This window comes from Sander lucioperca, chromosome 11, assembly GCF_008315115.2.
Source record: "Sander lucioperca isolate FBNREF2018 chromosome 11, SLUC_FBN_1.2, whole genome shotgun sequence".
Classification (NCBI taxonomy): domain Eukaryota; kingdom Metazoa; phylum Chordata; class Actinopteri; order Perciformes; family Percidae; genus Sander; species Sander lucioperca.
Genome location: NC_050183.1, coordinates 20,960,325 through 20,972,769, shown reverse-complemented (window position 1 = coordinate 20,972,769; position 12,445 = coordinate 20,960,325). Strand labels below are relative to the sequence as shown.

The following is a 12,445-nucleotide window of genomic DNA, read 5'->3' as shown; positions in this document are numbered from 1 at the left end:
TTGATTTAGGTTAACGCCAGTCAGGCCAAGGTGTCTCCTCACCCTCGTAGCGTGGACCCAGCTGAGGAGAATGACGCAGATGATGAAGGAGAGATCTGGTACAACCCGATCCCTGAGGACGATGAACTGGAGATGTCTCACCGACCCTCCGTTAGGCTGCTGGTTCCCCCTCGAGCAGACTCCCAGAGGAGGCCCAACAGGGGAGGAAATGCAGGTCACGGTGGCAGGAAGCTAGGGGGCGTCGGCGTTGGGCCGGAGGCACTTGGGGAAAGCCTTGGTGGCGGTTTAGGAGACGGGAGTCAGGAGAATGCTGTACATTCCACAGAGGCACTACATCTGCACAGACAGATGCTTGCGTGCAAACCTCAGGAGGAGGGGGGGCCTTCCACCAGCAGAGCCACAGGTAAGGCAAAAAAATGACTCAGGCACACCTCCGCTCATTCTTACTTTCCTTCCCTTCCTGCTTTTTGTCAACTTCTTAATTGCATTTTTTTCCTCACATTTCTTTGGGCTTTGGAGTTGTTTTGTCTTCAGCCAGTCACTCTCGGCAGATTTTTGCGGTTGTGCACACCTTAAGCACAAATTACAGCTGTTGAAAATGTTTCCAATCAAAGGATCAACAGACCTATTTAGCTTGAAGCATTCCCTGGCTTACTATAGCTCTACTCAGAAATATATAAAGTATTTAAGTGTAAAGTTTAAGATCTTATAGCACCAAAAATTCAGTTTTGCTGAGTTTAAAATCCAAAATCTCGCCATCCTAGCTCAGTTTATTCTAGTTTTGTTTTGTTAGGAGCAGGCAGGGGCTGTGGCTGTCTAATTATATCACACTATATCAGCGTCCCTCATTAGTTAAACTCAGACAGACATTAGCCAGGAAGAATTTAACAGCCATTCCTCAGAGGAAAGAATATCCATTTACTTGTGACTGCAGCTCACACACAGTGCTGTGAACTTGGTAAATTGGTGTTTCTTTAAGGTTCTTTTTAGAATTCTCACCTTGAAAGCTTGCTCATTTAAACTGCTGTTATCGTGTGTGAAGATACAAAAAGACAGATTCATGACCTGCAGAGTTTAAACACAATTAACACAAATGACTTGGAGTGCTCTCTCTGCACTTTTTTGATTTACTTGTATGCTTGGAGATTGTTGACAACTCTGGTCTACAGCGACGGCATAATGATGACAGCCAGCACACGGCTCCCTGTCTCTTAATAAGCTCAGGCTGATTTTACTAACTTCCGACCTTTTTGTTCTCTCTGATGTGGCAACATGGTAGTTTGAACCAATTGGCACATCTTGAGCTGAGCCTATAATTACATCTTTTTGACAGCACCTTTCTGTAGCACGCAACAGCCATTTCTAGTTGTAGAAGCACAAAGCGACGCTGAGCGATACTTAAGCTTTAGTCTTCACAGCTACAGTTTCACTGCTGGAATGAAGGCTTGAAATGAGCTCAGGAATATTTCCCCCTGAAATACTACAGTTTTAAAAGTTGAAACCACAACTCGTTGAGACCTGTTCCTATAAATTAAAGAATATACTTTAGGCTGCAGTTTTTCCACGTTTCAAAACAATAATCAGTTACGTATAAAGAAATCGTTTATCTGTCAGAGTGGAAAGTTCTTAACCTCTTGAGGCGTTGCATTATTTCCCAAATCAAATCTGTCTGTGACAAGGACACAGGTTTGAATGGCTGCTGATAAACCCCTTTATCCTCATCCTGGCACTCTCTGACACCACATGTGGCCCAGCAAAACTCACCATCCTGAGAGACTCTTCCTGTAGGATTAGGATTAAACTAGTCCTGAATGACTCTCAGTGTACCAGTACAGCAAAGGCGCTAATCATAGCACACAGAGCTAATTCAATTTACAGGCTATTTCTGACTGCACCTTTTGATAGGTTTCAGTCCTATTTTGCAGTCCAGATGAAATTTGCTGGTGTCATTAGGGCCTTTGATTCTGGGTAAGCAGATGAGTGGACATAATTGGAGGCTTGAGTTTCTTGTTCAGCAGTTTTAACGTAGAAGAAATCTTGTTCTGAGCTTCTGTGAACAGAAAGGCTTTTTTTTAATGTTCACTGAGCTGTCTAAAAAAAATTATTCATTTTTCATCAACTTGCTACCATTCAAAGACCTGCACCTCATTTACATCCTGTAATAAGATTATTTTTAATGAGAGTAGCAGGTCCGTGATAGAGTGGGTTTACTGGTGCTCTGACTGGTCGCTGTGAAAATGAGAAGTGGGAGCAGAAGTGTTTTTTTTCTTTTCTTCTTCATCTCCCTCCCTCCCGCTCCGGAACTGCCTCCCTCTCTGCTGCCTGTTGACTTTGCAATTGATTCCTGTGGGTTTGTCGACGCCATCCCACACTTCACTGCAACAAAAAAGAGCAACGAGCCCAGCTATGTGTAATCAAAGAGGAAACACTTATTACTGGTTGTTTGTGTGTGTGTGTAGTGTGGGTGCATTGGGCAAAATCAAAAGAAATGGTAGGAAGGTTAAATATTGCTTTAGTTATAAACCTCCTATACCTCCAGAAATGACTATGTATGTGTGTGTGTGTGTGTGTGTGTGTGTTTTGTGGTTGCTGTTAACTCAGTTTTGGCGTTTTTCCACTACATGGTACCTGCTAGACTCAGCTCGGTTCGGCTCGACTCGGCCGCAGTGCCCCGTCCTCCTTTTTCCATTGCAGATTTAGTACCGCCTGCGTGAGGCGAGCGTGGCTGGTCATCATAGCAACACCGCAGGAAACTGCTGCGACCTAACGCGACACACACACACACACACACACACACAGAACATTGAATGTGTTGTTTTTGGCATGTGGCTGTTACCACAGCCAGAAGACAAATTTAGTTTCAAAAGAAGCTGGAGGCAGCAAAAAAAAAAAAAATACCGCTGGCTAAATTATTTAAAAATGGCGGGTTTGTTCAGGACACCCCCGTCTGTCGCTAGCAATGATGACGCACTGATTAGTGACGATTTCATGATCCGACCAATCAGTAGTTGGCAGGTTTTCACGTCACCTTTTGGTATCGCCTCAGCTCGCTTGGAATCTCGACGGAGGTGATACTAAAAAAAGTACCTGTTGGCAGGTACCAGGTACTTTTTTTCATATTGGAAAACCAAAAAAGGCGAGTAGAGTCGAGCTGAGTCGAGCAGGTACTATGTAGTGGAAAAACGCCATTTGTATTGGCTGCAGAGTGACACTGCACTCCTCCTCCACTCACGCTGGTTGGGAGGATTGGAGGATGGGGGGCGGAAAAGAGCAGTTTTCTATGGGTGCTCACTCCACCCTGCGTTCAGTGTTCCATCTCTCCACAACAGGGTCAAACTGATAGGGGACATGGATACCAAAACATTTCTATGAATCCTTTTGTGTATTTTTTTTTGTGTCAGATTAACTGTACCTTTACGGCTCCAGTTTATATAACCTGAAATTCTACACAGTTGATGAGCTGTCCACTCACAAACTGCAGGACAGTTTTCTGTATGCCTTAAAAAGTGATTAAAGTGCTTTTTTAAGAGGAGCTGCAGCAATGTGCAGTACAACAAAAATATGTTTTTTTGAAAATTAAACCATGTAAACCTATTCTGGTACAACCTCTAAATACAATTTTGAGCTTGAAAATGAGCATAATATGGGTACTTTAAAGGGCCAAACCAGTTGTTTTGCGTGTTTTAGCCCAATTACAAACAACTCAACTACAGTATTTTAATCCTCATGAAAGTGTGTACCAAAATAGCAGACTAGGAAAGGCTGTACCAAACTAAACCTGTTGGTTGGTAGTAGCATCATTGTTACCGCCACAGCGAGCCACATCTTTACCGCATCTACTATGTGTGTATGTGTGTGTGTGTGTGTGTGTGTGTGTTTAGGGTACCTCATCATGTGTTGCCTCACCACATTTTTGAAAATGTATCCATGTCTCCAAGGGAATAATGGCCTTTGATGTAAGCTCCACTATTTTAGTACCATCTTTTCTTCAAAAATATGAGCCCATACAGACTCCACTTTATCGGCAGGGCTAAAGATTTGACAGGCCTTTCATTGATTGAGCACAAATAAGAGTGCCTGCTGAATTAATGAACCAGTGCAGATGTAGATGACTCTCTGCGACTATAGCTTTTCTCTGTTCGGCTGGCTGGTTCTTTTTCCCTTACCGGATACACTCCAGACTCCTCATGTGCTGCCTATTGACTGACTTTTTGTCCATCTGAATGCTCTATTTGTATGGAGAATAATGATTGATGGACTTTGGGGGTGGTGAGCATGGTGTGTTCCCAATCTCTTGTTCCCGTTAGCGCCTGTTTGGGGAATCTGACTTGGCCAGCGCTCAGAATGGGATCAGAGCTATTTCTGGGGGTTGTTTTGGTCACGCTGGCTGCTGCGTTTGAGAATTGGCCCAGGCTGCTAAAGTTACATGAGAGTTCAAGCCTCTGAGCTCAAACCTGGAATCTAATCTCAGCTGACGATTGCACGGTTGGGTCTGGAGGAAGTCAGCAACTCAGAGGAGCAACATTGTGAGAGCAGCACTTCAAAACCAGAACAGATTCCTTAGCTTGGCGCTAGATGTGAAGTTCGGGTCACATAGTTTTCTCATGGCTCTTCCTTTCTGGTCTGTTCTTCATTTTATCACCAGAGCAACTGTAGATAACTGAAAATGTGAATTATATTATTATAGTAATAATATTACAGAGGTGATTTTGAGTACTTTGCAAGGTGTTATGTCTGCAGATAGATATTGTCACCGAAATAGCGTCACAACTGTCCAAGATGCAGTCATGAATAGGGCTGGGTATCGTTTAAAGAATTTCGATACCAGTACCGATACCAATATCGTGACTTCTATACCGGTTCCTAAACGATACTGTTTTCGATTCCAATTTTATAAAACAAAAATAAATTACAACATTACACATTACAGCTACAAACTCTTTTAATTTATTTCAGCTCCTACTACGTGAGCCCATCTCTGTGTAAAGAAAAGTTTTTCCTGCCTGCCCCCTACGATGTGTAACGTTAGACAGCCAATCACAAACATTATTAGATCTTGGTAGAAGCATGCTCCATGCTTATTGGCTCACTGACGCTGAGGAGATTTGCTCCTTGTGTATTAAAAATTGGGTATTAAATGACGAAGCATTTTTCGATACTACATACTTCAGAACCAATTCGTCGGTGCCTAAAAAGTATTGAGTTCGGTATCCAGCCCTAGTCATGAAACTTTTCAACGCAGTTGAGATCAAAATGAGGGCTGAGTTTGAAGATGGGTGTGGAAATAATTTCAGATAAATAAGTCATTAGTCAACACTCATCACGTAGCTGTTAGTGCCTTGTTGTTTGGATTGTGGCAGTGCAGCGAGGCTGGTGTGGCTGAAGGCTGTCTAGAATTAGCAGCCACTCTGTCGGTTGAGTTACAGCAGAGCAGGAATGCCTGCAGTGGTAGGCGAGCTAGGCTACATCAGGGCTGCTTTGGCAGGGGGCCATGTTGTGCTAGTGAGAAGGCCTGCATGCTTGGATATATTAGCAGGGGTTTTGTAACCATTGTAATGAAACGCCCGGGCTCCCGCGGCCCCTGAAAGCCCTTCCAGCACTGAATGATTTAGAGCCAAAAGGAGGGGAAGCAGCACAGAGCCTGGCCTCCAAGTTAAAAAACTACAGGATAAGTATGCCATTCACTGGTTTATTTACACTCCCCCTTGTTTGTCAGCACACCCTGGTCAGCTCTGTTTTTACATTTAAAACACATTTGGCAGACATGCTTATATGGACACACACACACACACACACACACACACACACACACACACACACACACACACACACACACACACACTCAAGTGGTTTTACAGGGGTAATCTGGGACAGCAGATTATCGTCTCTCTCCAAGGCTTATCAGAGTATGCTCAGTGTCTGTCCCTCTCTTTCTCTCACACACACACAAACACATATTGTCACAATGTTGTGGGCAAGGTGCCTAATATTGTTTCATTGGAGGACATTTCACATTATCCAACTATTATTTACATCTTGGTGTTGGCTAGAGGGACAATTTGTTTAATGATGGAGGACGCAAATATCAGCCATATTTCATAATGATCAGGTCGTCCTTTCACATGCACATGCACAGACGCACCCCCCTCCTGCACCTGTCTGGTGCAAAGCCCTCATCATAAATTCCTGGGCTTTGTTAAGAGGTGTCAGTGGCCGAGGGCTGCAGGGTCAGGGAGGGCATGTGTGTGTATATGTGTGTGTTTGTCTTTATGCATGCATATTTACATGCACTCTCTCTTTGTGTTACAGTGATATGGTGAGTGCATGTGCGTGTTAAAGTGTTGGGGGTGGAAACAGTTACCCGGCTCAGGTGACACCCAGAGAAATTCAGACCTTTTGCCCTTTGACCTAGGAACATGGCCCTAGAGGGTTGGGTGTCAAACCGTCGTCCCTGAACCTCAGCTAGAGAGGTGTCATGTTACTCATGCTCCTGGCTGCTGCCACAAGGCCAAAGGCTACAGAGGACACTCTGTGTGTGTGTGTGTATGTATGTGTGTGTGTGTGTGTGTGTGTGTGTGTGTGAAGCAACAGTCATTAACTGATCTGCCTTACAGGGCTAGTGGACATTGCCCCTGTTCACGTTTATTATCAAATAAATGGGACACCATGGAATCTGTTGTCTGATTCTCACTCTTGAAGGCATATTACATACTTACATGTGACATGAGAATATTTGAGAATAGTCAAGTAAACGGGCATTTATGTTGTCTTTTCTGTGTCCTGCATCTGCATTATAATAGCTATCACATATACTATGATCCGGCAGTTTGATTGGAATTAGAATCATAATATTGATAGTATAATTCTGATATTGATATCCCAACCAAGTATTAAAAAAAATTGTGATGTACCAAACGTTGATTCAGAATGGTTGGTCATTCTCTACGCTTGTTTTACTTATTCTTCGCTCAGATATCTACATCAGGGAACTGTTGAGACTTTTAGAATTGTTTTATTTAACACATGCATATTTGGCATATTTTGTCAAATGAAAAAGTTCCCCAAACTAAGATAAAAAAAAAAAAAAAGATTGCTATATGATCATATCAACATGATGCCATTCCACTGAAAGTTGATACATGATAGTAATATAATAAAATATAAAATAATTATTAATTATAATTAATAATTAATAATCTGTTTAAACTAGAGACAGGAGTGTAATGAAACTGTAAATGATCAATGGCATCCTCTTGGTTACTTACAGCTTCTTTAAGTGTGATATCATCTTATATCTACCAAATGTGTAACTATTGAACACTTTGAACAGCAAGTTTTGATCCATTTACAGTTTTGTAGCTATTTACATTGTACTTACTGTATATCATACATTTCATTCTCATTAGTACTGTTAATACTCAGTACAATGTGTAGAGAAATTAATATTATAGAAGAACTCAAAAGTGTTTCATGTACAAGGAATTTCTCTCCTGAAAACCTTGTTTCAGACCTGACCAGGGCTCTCTGTGTACCTGACCCCACCCCAGATGTTGTTTGGTGAGTTTGCACCTCCAGTGCCCTCCACCCATGTTCTCCCTTCTCAGAGCGCCTCTGTGTCTATTATTGGCAGGAAGCCGTGACAGGGAAGGCTACTCAGCCAGGGGGAAAAGGAGGCTAAACATGGTTTGGTGAGGAATGTGAGAGAACAGCCGTGTTCATTTGTACATTCACCAGTCAGCTTGCCAGCCTTCCAGTCGACCATCCAGACCTCTGAGTGCCGGGACAAGGGGCGCCTTTGTCCCCCATCTGCCGGCTACACCCTGCCCTGCTCCTGCCCCCCATCTTACCCTTCTCTCCATCCTGTTGCACCTCCTCTGCCTCCCTCTTTTCACTTGTGGGCCCTCGCCCCAGAATAGCACAGCAGGTCCCCTCTGAAAATAGAGCTGGTGATGTTGGCAGGGTCAAACTCTCTCTCTCTCTCTCTTCTTTCAACTTTGTATCGCTCTCTCTCTGTTTTTCTCTCTCTTTCTCTCTTACAAAATCACTTGTTTCTGTTCGGTTATTTTGAGAAATTAATTTATCTGATTAAAAACAACAAAAGCATTTATATATATATTTTTAATTTATATATATCTAGGCCAGGTCTAAAAGCACTTCTCTCAAGGCCCTTAGGAGGTAAACTCTTTTTGCAAAGTCATGTCCAGCATTAAGCTCACATGGACCCATGCCGCGAGATATTCCAACTAAAGTGTGAAAAAAGGCAGGTTAGCCACGGAGGAAATCTTATTAAAAGGGGAAATAGCTGTTTGAGACCGGCTCAAGCTTCCCGTTGGGAAAATAGCAGGATGCCCATAATTTGACAAATTCCACTTAAATCACTCAAATGGCTCCATGCCAGCTATTTCTCTTCTCTTGCTAGATTGATTATTTGCATGTGGAAAATGATTGAAAGGGTAGTGATGGTGACAGAGCTCCTAAGCAGTAAGAATGTACAAGGTGCATTGGTAGATCATTATTTGTTGTCATTATGGCAGTTGCAGTCGGCACATACAAATGGATGGAGGTTGTATGTACAGTGTACAGAAGGAAATATCAAGACATATTAACAGTGATATTAAAATGTAGACATTTAAAATGTACAGAATAGAAACAGAGACAGTAATTGTTGGTTGTAAAAACAATGCTGACAACCTTTTAAGCATTTAAAGATATGGTCTATTTACACATCCAGCTATAGTAGTAACATAAGCATTCATTTGGAGTTGTGTTTCTGTTTACTTGATAAATATTCACTCTCCTTTTAGCTCTGGTTTGGTCTCCACCAACTCCGGAGGGAAATATCTGGCTCTTTAGCAAATTTGCTAACTTTGTCTTTCTGCTGTTTGGTGCTGTACAGGTAGGGGACAGTGGGTTTATGGAGCTTTTTTTTACTAAGAACAGCTGTTTGCTGCGGCCGAAAATGGCACTGAGAGTGGTGAAAGTGAACCAATATAGTAAAGTTGCAGGCTTTAAAACCAAAACTATGGGCCACCCTGGTAGCTCACCTGGTAGACCATGCGCACCATGTACCAAGGCTCAGTCCTTACTGCAGCGGCCAAGGGTTCAATTCCAACCTGCGGCCCTTTGCTGCATGTCTTCGCCCTCTCTCTCTCTCTCTCTCTCTCTCTCTCTCTCCCTCTTTCCTGTCTACAACTATCCTATCAATTAAAAGCCAAAATGCCCCAAAAAATGAATAAATAGAGCCGACAGACACTAAGGCTCTTTGGAGTTGAGGGGAACTTGAGACTGCTGATAATTCTCTGTGGGTCTATAAGTGATACCTTTTGATATTACACATTGGTTATTTGATTCATTTGTTTATATAAAAAAAGCCGTTTTAAACATTATAGGATTAATAGCCCAGCCACAGAAAGGCTCTTGATGGATAGGCGACCTGTTGAAAAACCACATGAATCAAACGTAAAGTCACAGTCCTGTATACTAATCGGTGGCTGTCACTCCTGCAAAGAACTCTAGACCCTGAAATTTCATGTTGTAGACATCTAGTTAGAATGCCGTGCAGAACTACCAACAAGGTCCAATCCAAATGGATATTTTTCAACTTGAATAATGACTAATAATGAGTAACTCTAGCTCAGTCCTGAAGCAGTTGATGTCTCTAGACAGACATTTCTCTTCTTATAGACCACTGTTTTTCCTGGAGCTGCAGCTAAAGACCTCCTGAAATTTCCCTGGTGTTTGCTTGAATGAAGCCCACTTAAAGCAAAGGGGCCTCATGGAAACTCTCTGTGATATTGGTGTCATTTCAGCAACATTTAATCATATAAACCCTGTCTAGGTTTACATATATAGACTGTATTATATAGTGCTCAAGTGTTTATGAAACATTGCCTGCTGAATGTGTCTCTTTCAGTGGATTACTGGGTTGCATGTAAACCTAATCACTTGATGATGTGCCATGAAGGTGTAGTGCTTTTCTGAGAGACTGTAAATTATGGCTCTTGAACACTTTGCCTTTAGTGTTAGTCTTTTCTTTCCTGTCTGTCTTTACTGGACATCTGAACAGTTACTTCTAATCATGGGAGTGAGGTGGCTTGTCTAGTGAAACCAGTGATTACAGTGACTATAAGAACTTATGACTGGTGGTAACCATTTGTTACTGCGAGTAATCCAAAAATTGCTTTCTAAATATTTTTCCTACCAAAGAATTTGGCTGTAAAAAATGTTTAAACTTTTTCACAAAGTGTCAACCAAAGAAAAATTCAAAATACATAAGGCTCTCCTTTTAATCAGTTTTTCTCTTGCCCTGTTATTTCATCTGTAGATGGTCCTGACCTGCCCAATGCCGTCGGCTCCCCTCCCTCCAGCCCAAACCCAGCCAAGAAGAGCAGCTCCATCAACTGGTCCTTCCCAGACAAGATTAAGTCCCCGCGCACCGTAAGGAAGATCTCCATGAAGATGAAGAAGCTTCCAGAGCTTAGCCGGAAACTCAGTGTCAAGGGGACCCCAAGTAGCAGTAACAGCAACAACGGCAACGGAAGCAGTCATTTAGAGCCCAGAGCCCATTCTCCCCGAAACAACGTGAGCGGGTCCGAGACTGTCCCCCATTCCTCAGGCCCTCCCAGATTAGCTGCATCTGGGGGAGGGCAGGCTAGCCGTAACGTGATCTCACGCTACCACCTGGACAGCAGTGTGTCCACACAGCACAGCTTCAGCAAGAAGAAAAGCAACGGCAGCTCAAAGTCTGCCAGTAAAGGTGGCTACCTCAGTGATGGTGACTCACCTGAGCTGGTGGCCAAATCCGGGAAGCATGGCTCTTCAGAGGGGAAGGGAGGGAAAGGCAAGGAGACAGAGGGTGGAGGCGGAAACTCTAAACTCAATGGCACAGACTTAGACATTGATGCTTTCCGCCATTACAGCTTCACAGAGCAGCCCAAGTGTAGCCAGTTTATCTCGGGACTGATGAGCCTGCACTTTTATGGCGCTGAGGACCTGAAGCCTCCACGCATCGACTCTCGAGATGTCTATTGCGCCATTCAAGTGGACTCAGTTAATAAAGCACGAACCGCTCTCCTCCAATGCCGAACTACCTTCTTAGATATGGACCACACCTTCAACATCGAGCTGGAGAACGCCCAGCACCTAAAGCTGGTGGTGTTCAGCTGGGAGCCCATGCCGAGACGCAACCGCGTCTGCTGCCACGGCACGGTGGTACTGCCTGCACTCTTCCGGGTGACGCGTTGCCACCAGCTGGCAGTGAAGCTGGAGCCGCGGGGCCTGATCTATGTCAAGCTGAGCCTGATGGAGCAGTGGCAGAACTCCCTCGATGGTGGGCCAGACAGAGACAGGGAGCCCCATGTGTTTGGTGTGGAGGCGTGGCGGGTGGTGGAGAGAGAGAACACGGGACTGATGGTGCCGCTGCTTATAAGCAAGTGCATCAATGAGATTGAAAAGAGAGGCTGCCAGGTGAGTCTGCAGACGGATAAAAGAGTTTGGCTTTGAAAAAAAAAAGAAAACTATGTTTCTGCCAGAGCTGTAACAATTCCACATTTTTGCTGTCCAATTAATTGTCTCAGAAATAATTGCGATTAACGATATAATTGTCTCTTTCAGTCAAATTTAAAAATATGTATTTATTTATTACTTTTTAAAACTTAAATTAAAGTTTTGAATGAATTCCAGGATAAATCGTTTGGCTATATAATCACTGTCATGTGACCCAGATAATCTAATAACGCAGCCTATAAAGTTAACCACGCCTCCTTATTATCATAAGAAAAAAGTTCTAACTGTATCCCCTTTGTCATTTTTGTTGCTATTAACATGTATAGGGTCAACAGTCTGACCATATACTTATATAACTCAAATTTGGCATATCTAAAGAAAATCAACAATGACCATCAAAGTTATACCCTTTAGCACCTTAGCTAATGTTAGCAATTAATTGCGGTTAAACAAAGAAACGGCGATTATGTAAAATAATTGACAATTAGGCAATTATCTAATAATTGTTACAGGCCTAGTTTCTGCTGGTCATGATAAGTGCTGCAGCTTTTGTTCCCTTATTTATTAATCTGTCTGTTTTATTTTTAATTAATCGATTAATACTTTACGTATATGTATGATATACAGTATATATATGTGAGGACACGTATATACAGTCAATGTGGGTGGAACCATTCAAATCCTATTCTGTCAATTGAAAACAGATTAATTTGAAAAGGCAGCTGGGCTGTAGGATACAATAATATAATGCATTTTTGTATGAGATATGTGAGAGTATACAGAGAGAAATAATCCCACATTCATAGCATCCTTTTAGCTCAGTATGCCGTGAAACGGGTGCTCACCCTGCAGCCAGTTATAATGCTGGATGACTGGCATGAGCATAATGGACAGCAGAGATGTATCGCACTTCATGATGTCTCTGAGCCTTCCTGGGGCA

At 42.8% G+C, this 12,445-nt stretch overlaps 1 protein-coding gene across 3 annotated transcripts in view; it reads left to right on the top strand.

Annotated features, from left to right (window-relative positions):
- The window catches only part of syde2 (synapse defective 1, Rho GTPase, homolog 2 (C. elegans)), a 49,377-nt gene that overhangs the window by 11,688 nt on the left and 25,244 nt on the right, over nucleotides 1–12,445 (top strand). For all 3 annotated transcript variants that reach the window (XM_031283853.2, XM_031283855.2, XM_031283854.2), the window contains exons 3-4: nucleotides 10–403; nucleotides 10,325–11,466. In XM_031283853.2, coding sequence (XP_031139713.1) covers nucleotides 10–403; nucleotides 10,325–11,466 — 1,536 coding nt within the window. The remainder of the gene's footprint in view (nucleotides 1–9; nucleotides 404–10,324; nucleotides 11,467–12,445) is intronic.